The sequence below is a fragment of the Podarcis pityusensis genome, assembly GCF_964106645.2.
Source record: "Podarcis pityusensis genome assembly, chromosome: 15".
In the NCBI taxonomy this organism is placed as follows: Eukaryota; Metazoa; Chordata; class Lepidosauria; order Squamata; family Lacertidae; genus Podarcis; species Podarcis pityusensis.
The window spans coordinates 16,933,316-16,950,542 of record NC_138040.1 but is presented as its reverse complement, the minus strand read 5'-3'; the positions used below and the strand labels follow the sequence as shown (position 1 = coordinate 16,950,542).

Sequence of the window (17,227 nt, the reverse complement as noted above, 5' to 3'; positions counted from 1 at the left end):
AGTTTGCTAACCCCTGGATTAATAGGAAAATCATTTGCCCACCCCACACTTTTCAAGGCATTTCCCCATCACTTTCCAAACTGCAAAAAGTCATTTTTTACGAAAGTATTATTGTTGCACTGGGCCTACAGCATGCTTTAAACCACTTTAAATGTGCAGCTCTGAAGTTCTGGGATGTGCTCACATCCTTCCCACAAAATGGTCAGTCTTGAAGGCCTTTTTCTGCTTGGGTAGCCTTTGACATGTGCATATCTAACCAACCTATATGGTTACAAATGTGGGTGAAGTATTAAAAGTTCTGTGAAGTATATTTTCTCTCTCCACTCCAATGCAGTATATATTCAGGCCACATACACATGCCATACATTTAAAGTTCCATGGTACTTCTTTAAACAGTGATGGTTTCCCCCCAAAGAATCCTGGGAGCTGTAGTTTGTTAAGTGGGGGGTGAGAGTTAGTAGGAGACCCCTCTCCTATTTTCTCCTGAGAGCTACAGTTCCCAGAGTTCTCTGGGAGGAGCGATTGACTGCTAAGCCATTCTGGGAATTGCAGCTCTGAGAAGGGAACAAGAGGGTCTCCTAAGAACTCTTTTGCATTAGCAAAACGGAAGTATAATAAAGTGTGGTGTGGCAAGGATTGTTGCATGGATGGTGTCATGGAAAATTGAATCCCTGCTCATTTTGTGCCTGCCTGTATCTCTCAGCCTTAATGGACCTCGCAGGGTTTTTGGGAGGATAAAAGAAGGAGATGCTCTGTCTTAAGCTCTCCCCAGATCCTCAAAGGAAGCTTGGGATCTAACTGTGAGTAAATAATAACATAGGAGGACAGAGACAACACCTAGGGAGGAATTGGGGAGGGGGAGGACCCAGGAGTTCCTTGATGTATTTCAGTGAAATCTTCTCCAGTTACATCCCTGGAGGAGTCCCAAGAGATGCAGCCTTTGATGCTTTGATGCTCATCGCGTCATTTCTGCTTCTAGTCTGGTGTCCCTTAGTGTGACCCAAACTGTTGGGGGGATTTAATTTTGGCACACAGCAATCTTCTCACTAAAAGGGGGGCGAGGAGAGAAACGTAGAGGACAGACTCTGATGTCGCAGGCTGTGGTCATGGCAGGCATTGGTGGTTGGCATTGCTGGGTGTCTGGCTGCCATTGCCTTGGGAGAGGGCCCACTGCAATGAGGCTGAGATAGGTTAATGCAGGGTGATCATAACTCTCCCTGAGGCCATCTTGCCCAAGAACCCCCAAAGCCTAGAGCTGACACTGTAGACATTTTTGTGCCTCTTTGACAGGTTCAGAGGTTAAGTACTTGACAAGGTGCCTTTCACCACGTCGGCCTCTTGCTCCATCTGACTTAGTGTTATCTGCACCAGAGGTGAGGAACGTTTGCCACGCTGGCCAATCTTGGCCTGCCAGTGGTTCATTTCTCCAAAACCATGGCCACCCGTCAATCAGCTGAGGTCACTCTGATTGGGGGGGGGCTGACATCAGTTGCTGGGTGGGGTTCAGTTCTGTGTTGGCTGCATGTGTGAACCCAAAGCAGCAGGATCAAAGCATGTAAAATGAGAAGTTCCTGGGTCAAATCTTACCCCAACCTTGAATTCACCAGCTAGCCTTGGGCAAGCCACTCTGCCCAGGCCTCCATCCACTAGCTTAGAAAATGAATGCAGGGTTGCTGTACAGACAGCCTAACATGCCTTGATTTCTTCATATGTCATGTATCGATGCTAAGTAATATGATTATGGATTGAATACATTATTACTTCCAGCCTGCGAATGAAGAAAACCAAAACAGCCCCATGCATATGATGGAGATGGTTTCTCATGATGATGATTTATGTTTTGGCAGTGTACACATTCTACATTTAAAGCTCCCCTCCCCCCCCAAATAGAAACCTAGGAACTGTAGTTTGTTATGGATACTGAGAATTGTAGCTTTGTGAGGGGTAAACTGCAGTTCCCAGGAGTTTTTTTTTTTGGGGGGGTGCTTTAAATGCACTTTAAATAGGCAGCATTTATCTTGCAGGGGCTCCGAGGAGCTGTGGGCATTGTATGAGGTTCTCTTTCTTCTGTTACCTTCCCAGCAACCCTGTGAGGTAGGCTAGTTTAAAAGATTGTGACTTCATAGCTGAACTAGGATTTGAACCCGAGCCATCTCTCCCCACCCGTTTTACTTGGTTATCATTCCTGGGCCTCATTGCCTGCAACTAGGCCTGTCTCTAGCCCTGCTTGAAACAGGGACTCAGTTGCAGAGGCCAGGCTGCTTTTGCACCGGTGTGGCTGCATGCCAGCATGTGTAAATGCGTGCTTGCTAATCTGGCGGGCCTAATAAGAGGCAGCAGCTGGGAGGGTCTGGCCCAGTCCTGGCTCTCCCCTCCTCTCTGACTAGGCAGCAGCGGAGGAGGCAGGCTGGGTTCTCCTCCCTTTCATCTCCTCCTGCTCAGGCTCCACTCCCCATGTCAGTTGCCTTACTCATCTGGGCTGGCTCTGGAGTCAGCCCCAGCCAGCCAGCCAGCAGGAGCCAGGCTGGAGAGATGGAAAGGGAGGAAGGGAACAGGAGGAGGAGGGAGGGAGGGAATCTCATGACATATCTTGGGAAAAGTCTGTGCTTCAAGGAGATGTTTTCTTTGTGGTCATGAAGGGCCCCCCCCCCCTCACTTCCACCTCCTCCACTCCTTTGCCTTCGTCAGAGCCATCTTTTACGAGGCGCGCTCTCTCTCTCTTTCTCAACCACGAGGGAACGAAGCCAGCCCAGGCTGCTAGGAGGCCTCTTGGACCAGCCGCCTGCAGCTTGGCAGGACCTCCAGAGGGCAGGTCGGATGTCCAAGGGGTGGGCGATCCAAGTGGCAACACAGAGTTGGGCTTTGCGGTCGCTCTCTGCCTCTTGGAAAGGGGATGAGAACCAAAGAGTGCAAGAGGAGCTCTAGTGCATCCGGCCAGTAGCTCTTTTAGCCCAGCATCCTTGCCTCAAGGTGGCCATGCAGATGCCACAAGCAGGATTCGAGCACAGGAGCCCTCTCGCCTCCTGTGGTTTCCAGCAACTGGCGTTCAGAAGCATTGCTGCCTTCAGCTGTGGAGGCAGAGCAGAGCCATTTTGGCTGGTAGCCATTGATAGCCTTTCATCTCCACAAATTTGTCTAATCCTGTTTTAGAGTCAACTAGAGATGCTGGTTTTCCTGGTGATGAGAAACCTGCCGTTATTGCCATTGTCCTGTGGTCTGAAATGCATCCTTCATACTTGTGGGAAGTTTTTGGTTTGCGGGAGGCAGTGGAAGACAGGAGTGTCTGGCGTGCTCTGGTCCATGGGGTCATGAAGAGTCGGACACGACTAAACGACTAAACAACAACAACAACACTCTTTGGACACCTTTTCAAACTGTAGTTTCAGCCTCCGCTTCTTTTTTTACTCTCCCCCTCTCACTTGTAGGCGGAGACCACTTTGCCCCTCCTTGAACCCTCCCTCTCTCCCCTTAAAGGTAAAGGGATCCCTGACCATTAGGTCCAGTCGTGACCGACTCTGGGGTTCCGGCACTCATCTCGCTTTATTGGCTGACGGAGCCGGCGTACAGCTTCCAGGTCATGTGGCCAGCATGACTAAGCCGCTTCTGGCGAACCAGAGCAGTGCACGGAAACGCCGTTTACCTTCCTGCTGGAGCGGTACCTATTGATCTACTTGCACTTTGATGTGCTTTCAAACTGCTAGGTTGGCAGGAGCAGGGACCGAGCAATGGGAGCTTACCCCGTCATGGGGATTCGAACCACCGACCTTCTGATTGGCAAGTCCTAGGCTCTGTGGTTTAACCCACAGCGCCACCCGCGTCCCCTCTCCCCTTACACCCACCAAACAATTTTCTTCTGTTTTTGGTGGACTTGCTAATAATTAAGCATAGATAACTGAGGCAGGCAATTGCCTCTTGCATTGCAGAGTCTTGCCTGGGTGACCTGAGGTCTCCAGATAAGCAAATCTGCCTAGTTGTCTAGCACAATATTCCAAGGCGTCGAGTCTAAATTCGGGATTCCTATTCCCAGAGCAAACTCCAGTTTTGCAGAGCTCATGTGATGTCCTGATGGTCAGATTACTGGGCTAAGAATCCACATCATCTCTCAGTCAAGACCTTCCTCACGGGGATGTTGTGAAGACCAAACTGAAAGCAGCCACATAGCCCTGAGCAGCTTCAGTAGAAAGGCTGGATAAAAATGCCACAAATAGTTATATAAATATCTCTTTTCTCCACCCTCTGCCAGCCCTCACATGGGGAGTGAGTGGTGGTTATGACTCCCTCAGGAGATGATGGACTCTCCTTCCTTGGAGGTTTTTAAGCAGAGCTTGGATGGCCATCTGTCCTGGATGCTTTAGTTGAGATTCCTGCAATGAAGGGGGTTGGACTAGATGACCCTTGGTTTTCCTTCCAGCTATGATGATTCTATGACCACAGTACTTGCTGACAGCCCACTTTGGGATACAGAGCCCAGGCGTGAAAACCTCCCCAGAGAGCGCCCCCTACCACTAGTCGCTGACCAGAATCTATAGTAGAGATATTGTGGACTACAACTCCCATCATTCATGGCCATTGGTCCGGTAGACTGGCGTGGGTGGGAGTCTGAGTCCAGTGACATCCGCAGGGTCACAGGTTCCCCACCCTGTGTGCATCTGAACCAACCTTCGTGGTGGGCATCACCCACTTGCTTTTGGGTCTTAGTCACAGGCCTCTGGTTTCTAGCCAGGGAACAGCCGGCCAACTGGAATCTTTTCATAGGAGGGGAAAGCCCGCCTGAAATTTGGAGGAGCTAAAGGGGAGGGAAGATGCCAGAGAGTGACTGGGATCAGTGTCATCTTTTTCCTTTGCCATGCGGTTTCCATGTGTCTTGCGTTACATGGTGATTTGCATAAATGAGGGGGCAAGAACTTGATGGAGAAAACTTGACTTGTAGTCAAGCCAGTAGTGGGAATTTCCAGCCTAGGGTGGATGAATGAATGGCTTCGTAAATGCTTATTGTTCCATCCATGCATGTGGGTGTGTAGGGGAGGCCCAGGAATAACATAATAAGAGTCCTGCGCCATCAAGGCCAGTGACCCACCTAGTCTCACAGTGACCAACCAGATGCTCATTATGGGGAATCCTCAAGCAGGACACCCGAGCACAAGAACCCTTTCCCCTCCTGGTATTTAGAGTTGTAGCTCCTTCAATATAGGCCATCATGACTACTAGCCATTAATACCCTTGTCCTCCATGAATTTATCAAGCAATCTGGTTAGCTTTTTTGTGGAGGGGGGTACCTTAGGCTCCCATTGCTTGTTGCCAATCTCATGGAACCCTTGACCACTTTGGGGCAGGCTTATGGACTCCGTTTTTACGTTTGTCAGTGGCTGAGTGGGTGTTACTACTTTGTGGCTCTCTCTCCCAGTAACATCTGGTCCCATTAAGGATGGCAGAGTCGCTTCCTATTTTATCGTCATCCAACTTGGTGAGCAACATCCAGGAAATGAGGAGCCCCTGAAAACAAGTGGCTTGGCGCTCATTGGTTTTGGCTGGCGTGCGTGGTGAAATCTGGCAACCACATTGTGTGATGGCAACGTTTATATGGGGAGCTGGTTGTGTCTCGTGACTGCTGGTGCATCGGATTCATCCATATCGTTGCATCAAGGCCACAGCACCGTGCTGTTCTGTTTGGGAGTCCTTCCACATCTGCAATTTGAACAGTGGTGCTTTGAAGGCTTGTGGCTTTGCCACCCATTGACATCCATAAATGCTGGCACTGCGGCAGAAATGGAGATGGTTTGCAATTGCAGACGTATCAGGTGACTGGAACCAGGAGATGCACATCTATAGTCAGGGAGACTGCAGTGGTGAAAGGTGCCAAGTCTAAAGAAAATGGCTGGTGAGTCGCTGCTGCATCGGGGGAGCGGGTGGCAGTGGCAACAGAGTTGAGTACAAATGCCCCAGCAGAGCCAATCTGATGTTCCTGCTGGTGCCTTTGCACTGCACCACCCTCCTTGTTCAGCTGGCCATATGGATGAAGCCGTCGTTTGTGAAACACCAGAGCCCTGCACGGGGCGGAGGAAGGGGGGTGCGGTGGGTGCGGGCCACCCCAGGTGTCACCAATGAGAAAGGGGGGTGACAAAATGCTGAGCGGCACTCACTGCGGGGCCTGCAGTGCACCCGAGCCACGTGTCTCATGGTGGCTTGGGCATGCGCAGGCACCATGCTGCCCAAATGGTCCGCCCGCTGCCTTCCCCCAAGCTGTAGGGCAGCTGAGTGGGAGGAGGCAGGCAGACTCTGGAGGTCCCTGGGCACACCGCCCCAGGCGCCTGAGCAGCTTCCTCCGCTGTTGTCCATGCAACTTGTGAACCAGCCCATTATCTCTACCTGTAGCATCTTATAAGAGAGATCAGTATTGTTGTTACTCTTGTGAGAAATGTGAATGAGAAGGCAATGAAGTGTGTATGATTCTGCGGGTTGAGGAAATATGGGAAGTTTGGGCAGCAACCCAGAATGTGAGTGTATCTCAATGCAGAGCTTGCATTGCCTGTTGGGCACTCAAATCTGCAACCCTTTGGCCAGCTCTGCCTTGGCTTTGGTCTTGCACAGGTTGGCTCCTTGCTTTTCCCTCAACCACATGTGCCTGGAAGCCAGAGAAGCTGGTATTCTGGCACCCCGAAGCATCTCTTCCTGGAGAGGTCTCTGGCCACTGTGGGAGACCTTTGAGCGCTCCAAGCTGCCAGCAGCCTTCCTGTGAGACCATCCAACTGGAAGGCTCCATTCCTGTAGTGGTTTCTCTCTAGTTTCTGGTGAAACAAATCCAGCCTTTTATCATTTATTTTTTTTAAGGCATCCTAGCAATTAAATCGCTTCTGGGCTTTGGCTGTGGGTAAATGGCCATCAAATGAATGAGCGATTCTCCCACTTCCAAGGACTGTGTGGGTCGCCCTGCCACCCGCTTGCCTTCTCTCATTCATTCCCAGCCTTGGCGTCTATTACAAGTTGAGCTGACCCTTTCCCCCCTTGTCCTCTTCACTTGATCCTTTGGGGAAGGATTAGAGCTATTTAGCAAAGTGGTTAGTGGGATTAGAGGCGATTATCTCAAGGGAAGCTGGCTGCTTTCAAAGGGGGGGAGTAGAGGGCCTGGCATTGGTATGGAGGGGAATTCCTTGATGTAGAACTGCAAGGGTTTCTAAGAAAACCTGCCCAAATTCTGAGAAGTCTTGAAATTTAGCGTTCTTTCTCTCTCTCTCTCTCTCTCTCTCTGCAATATTCATACACACTTGACAGATGTCTTTTCTCCCCTTGCACTAACCAACAAGTCTTATTGCAGAAGAAAATGTGGGGATGTTGCTTCCATTAAGCAGAACAGGGTTAGTTACAGAGTGTGTCTGGTTTAGAGTGCTACAGAATGCTGACAATTTGGCTTGTTTCTTAATTGATCACTATTGGGGGGTTTTCTGCCTGGGGTGTGTGTTTGCCCACATGCGTCTTGGCAAGCCTGAAGGGAGCATGAATGGCTCCAGGAGGCAGCAGAGACTTCCTGTGCACCCAGATTTGCTTTGCACTTCTCAAGGCAACAGGTTATTGGGGTGCAAAGAAGCATAACTCAAAAGGGGGGCAGGACTCACGCATTTAGCTATCAGAATGGGGAGCAGTGGAGGAGTTTCCCAGGGTCAGGTCTGGAAAGACTCTGGCTTCCTGCACGTGGAAAACTAGTGTGGCAATGGGAAGTCTGGACCTAGAACAGCTCAGTCAGTAGAGAATGAGAGAATTCATCTCAGAGTTGTGGATTTGAGCCTCATGTTGGGCAAAAGATGCCTGCATTGCAGGGGGTTGGACTAGATGAATCTCGTGCCCCCTTCCAACTCTTCAAGTCTATGATACTATGACTTCTTTTCTGCTGGGAGGCTTTTGCTTTTGGTGTGCTCTTTTAATCATGTGACCCTGGAAACAAAAAAAAAAACCTGCTGTCTATAATGGTAGTTATTTGACATTTGATCACCTCTTTGTGGGAAATGGTGTCTGGAAAATACAATGGCCCAAAATTATGTAAATTGCGCACGTGAAATATAATTTATTGGTCTTGTGTTTGCGGTGGGATTTTTGTGTGGAGACTCTTACTGTATACATATTTTTTTTAATCTCTGGAAATGCAGTGGAATATTTCCATAGCATGTGGTCCTTTGTGTTGGTCTCCCCAATGGAGGTCAGGCCACGAGAGATGGACTTGCTCAAAGGCTTGGCCAAGGTCTTTGGGTCCTGAGCTTATCAATCCTTGTAGATGGATTGTTGAACAAAGTAGATTTTGAAGGAGAAAGTGCCTGTGGAAATCTCTTTATAGTGTCTCCCTCTCTCTCTCTCTCTCTCTGTGTGTGTGTGTGTGTGTGTGTGTGTGAATACATACATTGTGTTAACTACAAACTCTCAAAACTGGCGTCTCCTGTAAATTTATAACCAAACTAGCACAATACTTCAGCATAGACTTTGAGGGGACATGGCCATGCTGTTTGCAGGTGTGTGTGTCTGTATGTCTGTCTGTCTGTCTGTCTGTCTGATTGTATGTCAATACTCACTGAGAGGTGGTGGCACAAAACTCAGGGTTTGTGGTACAAAACCGGCACTTAAACCTTTACACCAATTTCAAGGGGATACCAGGTTTGGAGGTTTGTAGTTATGCAAGTTACGCATAATGTGGATAGAGGTCCTCTGTGAGAGGTGCCACCCTGTTTCTTTATGGTGCCCTCCAGGTGTTCTTCAGTTGCAACTCTCATCAGACCCAGGCGGCGTTGCCCAATGGTCACGGGAGGGGAGAGCCATATGCTGCTGTCACATAGCACTTCCTTTTGTTTCCCCTGATGATTCCCAAACTGTTAACCTCCTCATTATATTCAAGCTTTCACATGACGTAAAAACCACTTCCTGAAATATAGCAGAATATAGCACAAATTTAGCGCTCACTTCGTTGTTATTCACTTCCATTAAAAATCTAATGCAGAAATTATTACTTTACTTTAAATAGAAATTTTAAAAAATGAAGAGGTGGGGAATCAGCTGCTTCCTAATAGTCGGCAGAACCTTCTAGAGCTACGTAAACAACACATGGTTGTTTATATGTATTTGGTGTTTATGAATGAACGTCAGACATCTCTGAGTTGAATAAGGGCAGTTATTTTTAAATCCTGGGTGTTTTACGTACCTTCCATAAATTCTGAAATACCTTATATAGACAGGATGAGTTATCTCTCTGTGTGTTGGTGGTAAGAGATGAAAGTCATATGTGCAGTTGGGGGGGTGGAGTGGGTTGCCCCCATGTGCTTGTGTTTGAGTTGTCGCTCTTTGCAACTCTCGAGTAATCCTGGAGGAAAAGTCCCCCTTTGGCAGTGCAGTCCTAAGTCCCAGATGGGTGTGCATGGGATTGCAGTCTCAGCCGTGGTGAATGTGAGGTGGAGCAGCTAGTGCTATTTATCTAGAAAGAGAGGTGCTGGAACTCATGATGGATGCCTCCCTCCTTGTCTTAGAATGGCAATGGCGCCTACCTGAGAGGTGCCGGAACTGAATTCCAGCGAGTTCTGGATGAAAAAAGTCCTGGGACCAGGCATTGAAAAGAAGGAAGGAGTACCTTAGTGGACATCTTTCTAGGTGACTTTAAATAATTCCTTTAAGCAGAAACATCTTGCTCTTGTTTATTGGGAGTGGCAAAGGAGCAGGGAGTCCAGTGCAGTGCAAACACACCAACAGAGCCTGCCTGGCATACCTGCTGGGGCATTTGCTCGCCCTCCCAGGGGAAGCAGCAGCTGACTGCCTGTCAGGAAGTGAGAGAGGGGTCCCCATCCCACCTTACCAGCCGCTTCTACCTCTAAGAATCTTACCGTGTTCTCAGTCATAGGTTGCACCAGGGCAGGGTTTCTATTGATTTATGGTGGGGCAGGAACTCCTTGCACATGCTGATTCTTCCCAGCATCTAAACAATGCCATTGGCGAAGCTGAATGGCTAAAGTATTGGGAAATTTTGGAACAAGATGGAGATAAATTGAAGTTACAGAGTTATGAGAAATTGAAACCCAAAGTTCGAGATTGGCTCCATTATTATCAAATAATGGAGGTACATAAACAAGACAGGAAAATTGGATTCCAGGTGGAGAAATCAAAATTAGAAATTGAACTGTTAGAACCCAATACTAAGAATTTGTCAAAAATGTATAATCTGCTGCTGAAATGGAATACACAAGATGAAACAGTTAAATCAGCTATGATTAAGTGGGCACAGGACATTGGTCATAACATTATGTTTGCTGACTGGGAATGGTTGTGGAACACCGGTATAAAATTTACGGCATGTAATGCCTTAAAGGAAAATATTATGAAAATGATCTATAGGTGGTACATGACCCCAGTCAAGCTAGCAAAAATTTATCATTTGCCTGATAATAAGTGTTGGAAGTGTAAAGAAACGGAAGGTACTTTTTATCATCTTTGGTGGACGTGCCCGAAGATTAAGGCTTTCTGGGAAATGATATATAATGAAATGAAAAAGGTACTTAAATGTACTTTCCCTAAGAAACCAGAGGCCTTTCTCTTGGGCATTGTCGGCCAATTGGTGTCAAAGAAAGATAGAATTTTCTTTATGTATGCTACGACAGCAGCAAGAATACTCATCGCAAAGTATTGGAAGACAGAAGAATTACCCACCTTGGAAGAGTGGCAGATGAAGGTAATAGACTATATGACATTGGCTGAGATGACTGGCAGAATCCGTGAGCAGGGGAAAGAGACGGCGGAAGAAGATTGGAAGAAATTTAAAATTTATCTTAAGAACTATTATAAAATTGAGGAATGTTAAAATGTCGAGGTTTGGAGAAAGAAAAGGAGATTACAGCGACATAAGATTAAGTTGAAGAAAAGAATAAGAAAAAATATATTTGATAAAATTAATTAGAATTTGCTGAAATAATTTTGGAAATTGGGATGTAGGAAGGGGAGGTTTGGGGGAGTCCAAGAAGAGAGGGATATGAAAAAAAGGTTATGAAATTATACATGTTTGTATGTCTTTTTTATTTGTTTGTATTGTTTAAAATTCTTCTGTAAAACCAATAAAAAAAATTTAAAAAAAAACAAAACAAAAAAAAACAATGCCATTGGCACCATGATTCACCTATTCCTGGTAAAAAAAAATACAGTCCATCCTTATTAAATCTCCAGCCGGCAGCTGGTAGGAAGCAGAGCTTGGTCCCTGACCTCTGCTGGAAGCAGAGCAGTGAAATAGATGGATCCAGCAAGGCAACATTTGTTTTTTGTTTTTAAATTTTTAAATTTATTTATTTCTTGATAAATGATACAGAAAATAAAAGTAAAATAAACAAATACTGATACAAAATCGACCAAAAGAAAAACAATATACACCCTACACTACAAACATAAACTCTACACCACCCCCACCACCCTGTGACTTCCCTTCACCATGACTTGACTTCGTTTAGTTCAAATTTGAATATTTTCATTGCGTTCTTTGGATTATTTTTTTCAGCAAGGCAATATTTGTTGTTCTACCACCTGCACCCGAACCCTTGCATCTTCTCAAGGCCAATCTGGGCTTTCTGCTTTTTGCTCTTCTCTGCTGCCCAGTGTTGGCTGGGTCCCATTGGGAACTGGGAGGCTAACAGTAGGTGGCACCAGAGCCAATGACGGGCAGAGCCAACTCATTCCAGTTTGGTCCTCCTCCCTGCTGAGTTCTACAAGCGGCAACTCTGAGACTCAGGAGGAGGAAGCTGTTAGGCCTCCCTGATCTGGCTGGGGGCAGATTGAGGTTGGTGGAGCAGTGTGCCTTTCACTCTAATGGGCCAGCCTCTGCTGCTGCTGCTGCCTCCTTCAGTTTCAGAGTCTGCAGAACAGCTGGAGTTGCTCTTTCCCCTCGTGACAATGATGCATCGGGTATCTTTCCCTGACTAGTTTGAGTAAGAAGATGAGGATGGGGAGTGGTGGGGAAGAAAGATGTTTTGCTCCTGCAGAAGACAGCAGTGAGCTTGGTCCCTGACCTCTGACTCCATCCATCAGATCCTGAGACAGGAGGGGCAGCAGAACGGCTGACCAGGTCAGGCTACTCCTGCTGTGACCAACCGGACATTGATTTCAGCTTGGCTACTGTGTGAGTTAGAGGAGCAAGGAGGCCTCTGATGGAGAACCACGCAGATTGGGACACTCATAGTAGAACAATAGGAGTGGGTGACGCCCTTTATCTTATAGACCCCAGGGAGGAACATGGGTGCTCTTTCTCGCCATTCCAGTTTCTCTCTCTCTCCCTGCGTGGCCTGGGTTTTAAATATAATTAGATTTGCTGCAAAAAAAAGACCTACCCTGGTTTGGATCCCAACAGAGCCAGTATCATTTTAAGGTCCAATTCCTGGATGAATTTCTTTTCTTTGCTGCTTCACATGTGCAAACCCAACAAGGAGTTATTTTACTAGATGCAAGTGGAATGGCAATGTACGTTGCCCCCCCAACCCGCCACCTGCCAAATTACATTTTGGAATTCTTGTCCATAAGGAAATTGGGGAGGAGATGCATTTCCATAGATAACTCCTCCTCCCCTACACTTATTGAAAGGTGTGTTTTGGGACCACTTCACACACGATAATTTTAGGTGTGCAGCTAAGGCTATTAAACACACACCTAAGACACAGCATGTGGATGGGACAAACATGGTTGTGAATGCAGCAACGCAGTGAGCTGTCTTATGCTGAGAATGACCATTGCTCCATCTAACTCAGCACTTCCTGCACTGACAGGCAGCAGCTGTCCAAGATTTGAGGCAGGTGTCTCTCCCAGCCTTACCTGGAGATGCTGCTGGGGACTCATCCTGCAACCTTCTGCGTGCAAAGCAGATGCTCCACCCCTGAGTCCAGCACAACCACATCCTACAGGTATCCCTGAGTGCCACAGGGAGTGGCTGTGAAGTCAGCCTGCCCAGTGAGATGACACAGAATGGCCCACCACATCACATGTGCAGCGGCCCTCCTGGGTAGCAAACCTGGCCCCTTGATTTCACAAGGGGTGCTTGACCTTTGCTTGCACTCTCAAGGCCGGTATCTAAACTTCTTCAGCTTGTCCTGGAGCTTTGCTTTATCTCAAGTTAGTTACCATCCGTTATCTGCTGCAAGGCTGATGTTGCAATAGCAACTCTGCATTTTGCTGATGGTTGTGGGTGAAAATGCCATTGTGAAATCCGAACGCTTTGCGGGGCGGAGTCGGGTTTCAGTATCTGCTCCTCGAGATCTAGCATTGCGCTCTTGTAAAACTCAAGATTATCCATGTATAACTGGAACTTGGATGCAACCAGGAGGAGCTGGATACTGTTGGCTCTCCTTGTGCCCCTGTGATATTAGCAGAGATGTTTTAACAGGCCTTCCGTCCTGTTCAGTTTCCTCAAATGCCTGGCTGAAGCAACAGTGTTGCTCCCCACACTCCTTAAAGGCTGCAGACCCAAACAGACCTACTTGGAAGTACAAATCTTTGAAATCAGTAAGGTTTACTTTTGAGCATTCATAGGTTTTGGGTGTAAGACAATGCACACTGCTACACGTTGAGGCTGAAAAACCTCATCCTGTGCATATTTACTTGAAAGTAACTCCCATTAAAAGGGACGTGGGTGGCACTGTGGGTTAAACCACAGAGCCTAGGACGTACCAATCAGAAGGTCGGCGGTTCGAATCCCCGCGACGAGGTGAGCTCCCATTGCTCCCTGCTCCTGCCAACCTAGCAGTTTGAAAGCATGTCAAATTGCAAGTAGATAAATAGGTACCACTCCAGCGGGAAGGTAAACAGCATTTCCGTGCGCTGCTCCGGTTCGTCAGAAGCGGCTTAGTCATGCTTGCCACATGACCCGGAAGCTGTACGCCGGCTCCCTCGGCCAATAAAGCGAGATGAGCACCGCAACACCAGAGTCGGCCACGACTGGACCTAATGGTCAGGGGTCCCTTTACCTTTACCTTAACTCCCATGAAACAAACATAGGGTTCAGTTACCTGGTTTTCTCTCCAGCTCAATAAGGCTGGCATTGAGATTGGCTGTTCAGTGACCTGATGCGTACTATGTTATGTCTCTGAAGGCTCTGATCCCATGTGATCACACTTACTCTCTAGAGAGCCTCGCTGAACTTTGCCGCCCTTCATCTAAAGATCACAGGATGGTTCACAGCATAAAGCTTAGCGGGCTTCCTTTTGAGTAAGTGTGCGTGGCCTCCGGCTGCACACCTATTTCTGGTCCATCTGTTTTTCTCTCTGCTTGAAGAGGGTTAGTCTCCTCCTCCCTCTTCCCCCGCCTTCCCCTTGCCCCAGGTTGCCTCTGAATCATTCTCCCATAGCCGGGAGAGCAACACAGCTGCCCTCCAAACCAGGCCGCAAAGGTGATGGAGCAGTTTCTGGGTGGTCTCTTGTAACCTCCGAGCTCTCTCAAACCCATCATTAAAAACAAGCGGCTCGAGGGTCAGGGAAAAGTGTTCTGGACACTTTCTCTTGGTGTTATCTCAGAGCGGAAGACGGATGGCAGAGAGCGCTGGGGTGTGTGTTTATTTCTCCAGAGCCTTGGCTAATAAAACCTTCTAAATATCCAAACGACATTATTTAAACAATGCGTGGAATCTGTTACTTATTATCCAATGGCCTGATTATCTTTTCCCACACCAAACTCTTTAACTGGTGAATGTCTGCCGACCGGTTGCATCTGAAAATGTTAGCTCTTCTGACCATTGCAGCAAAACCTGTGGTTTATGTCTTCGGTTTCACTTAGAGAGGGGCCAACCTTGACTGTTCTGAACATCGGTGAGAGAGGAGGAACAGAAAAAAAGACAAGATCCTCCCTTATCACTATATCTTAACTTTCATCATCTACAGAGGGGGTGTTGTTCTCTGCCAGCTCTCACCTGGGCTCCCCCTTCTCTTCTCACAGCCTCTCAACCCGTGACATTCCCCCTTGCCCACCTCTCACATGGGGTCCAAACTGTCCTTCCCCTTCATCTGTAGGCAGTTCTTATCAAAGTACAATGAGAGATTGATAATATGCCTGGAAACTGTGGAGGAAAGAGGGCCTTCTCGGTAGTGGCACCCACCCTGTGGAGCGCCCTCCCGTCAGATGCCAAGGAAATAAACAACTATCTGACTTTTAGAAGACATCTAAAGGCAGCCCTCTTTAGGGAGGCTTTTAAAGTTTCATGTTTTATTGTATTTTTAATATTTTGTTGGAAGCTGCCCAGAGTGGCTACGGAAACCCAGCCAGATGTGGGCGGGGTATAAATATAGTAGTAGTAGTAGTAGTAGTAGGAAAGATACAGTCTACTTAGGTCTCACTTAGGTCAGGAGGGGAGAGATTTTTCTACATAAAGAGAAGACTCCCAAACCAGTTAAGAGGGGTGTGGTGATCCCTTTGGGTCTGTTACTTGGAGTACCTCAGGAGTAGGGTTGTCTAAGGGGTGTGTAACTGACAGGAAGTACCACCTTGTTTAAGAACCAAAGTATTAAGTGGCAACAGCTATGCAACAACTGAGAAAGAACTGAAGGGAAATAACTGGAAATAAGCTGAGCATTTACTCTTTAATCTAAAAACCTGTGACATCTACCTGAAGCGAAGTAACTGAACATAAGCAACTGAAGTTTAAAGGAAGCTGTGCTTAATTAGAAGTCCATAACATTAGTTAGATTTAGTATAAATATTATTAGGTGAACGGCTACCTGAAATAATATTATAACCTGAAGTATCCTTTGTTTTACCCACTTTGTATCATAAACTTCCTTTGTTTAATAAAACATTTCTTGTTTATTTGATCAAATCCTGCCTGAGACTCCAAATCATTAATTTTCCCTCCCACAAGATAATCTGCGCTAATTTATAGAAATTGGTGTAATGTGAGGTGGGTGCACTATATTTAAGTGAGGGCCAGCCCAACAGCGCTAAAGGAAAAGGTGCCGTTGTGCCGTCCCAAGGAGCTTGTCTAAAATCACAATCCAACAGCAACCTCAGGATTGATTTCCTAAGCAGTGGCACAATATCACAGATGGATCTGCTAGACTGCATTGGTGGAATAGGAAATGTCCTGTGAAAACAATCAGCCCACAAAAAGCATCCCATTGAATCCCACCTTTCTTTCCAGAACCAACTCATTTTGGGAAATCTTATTCAACCTCTTCCTGTTGTCTCTTTACTAAACAGAAACCTTTGCCTCCTCTTTTAAGATGTGTTGACTCATTTAAATTTGTAGCAAATATAAAACTGCCCATTGATGAACATTCAGGCTGGGAGAAAAAGGTCACGCCGAATCAGGTGACTTGCAGGTGACTCAGCTGCCTCTCCCATCGTCCTGAGTTTTGCAGCTGAACCATCCTCATTTCCCTCCTTTCTCTCTCTTCCAGATATGGAATGTGCCGACGTGCCTTTGTTAACTCCAAGCAGCAAAGAAATGATGTCACAGGCACTGAAGGCCACCTTCAGCGGTTTCACGAAAGAACAGCAGCGGCTGGGAATCCCCAAAGGTACAATGAGCTCCCCATGAATCCAGCTCTGAACGAACATTGGCTGTTTCGCTTCTCGGTCATTTGGTTGTACAGATCAGGGTCAAAACCTCTTTGCAGCCGCGACTTCCCCTAAAGCATTTGTAATGTGGTTGCTGAACATCTCCACCATCCCTGGGGAGCAAAAAGGTGTACCTGTAAATGTCACATGCATGCAGGACTGACACTTGATTAAGGAAATCTTAAAAAATTAACCGTAGACGCTTTAGTCCATTAATGGGAGGTGTAAGGTGGTCCATTAATCAGTCCATTCAAGTTGCACATGGAGGAAAATAACAGTTTCCCCAGTGTGGTGATCATTTGCCTAAGATTCCTTTGAGCTCCCCTGTAGCTCAGAATAAACGGTGGTGGTTGCTCTATGGGTTCATAGACCACTTTTTGGGAAATATGCCTGAACAAAGTGAAATCACTCTAAACAGTTAAAGGCCACATGAAAAAATCCACAGCACCCAGTAAAAGTAGAAACGCAGACCGCAAGAGAGAGAAAATTCAGCTAAAGGGGAGAAAGATAAAAGGCTCCAAAGTTTAATATGGTCCCTTCATGGCCTTGAATCTCTCCTTTCCCAGTGTGATGATGTTTCCACCATATATTAGATCAGGTGTGAGGACCCGGAGCTACAACTCCCATCATCATCCATGCTTGCTGGGGCTGATGGGAGCAACATCTGGAAGGCCAAAGGTTCCCCACA

At 47.1% G+C, this 17,227-nt stretch overlaps 1 protein-coding gene across 2 annotated transcripts in view; it reads left to right on the top strand.

The window, feature by feature from the left end:
• ETS1 (ETS proto-oncogene 1, transcription factor) overlaps nt 1-17,227 on the top strand; it is a 107,162-nt gene that overhangs the window by 64,210 nt on the left and 25,725 nt on the right. For both annotated transcript variants that reach the window (XM_080983576.1, XM_080983577.1), the window contains one exon: nt 16,380-16,499. In XM_080983576.1, the coding sequence (XP_080839702.1) occupies nt 16,380-16,499 (120 nt within the window). The remainder of the gene's footprint in view (nt 1-16,379; nt 16,500-17,227) is intronic.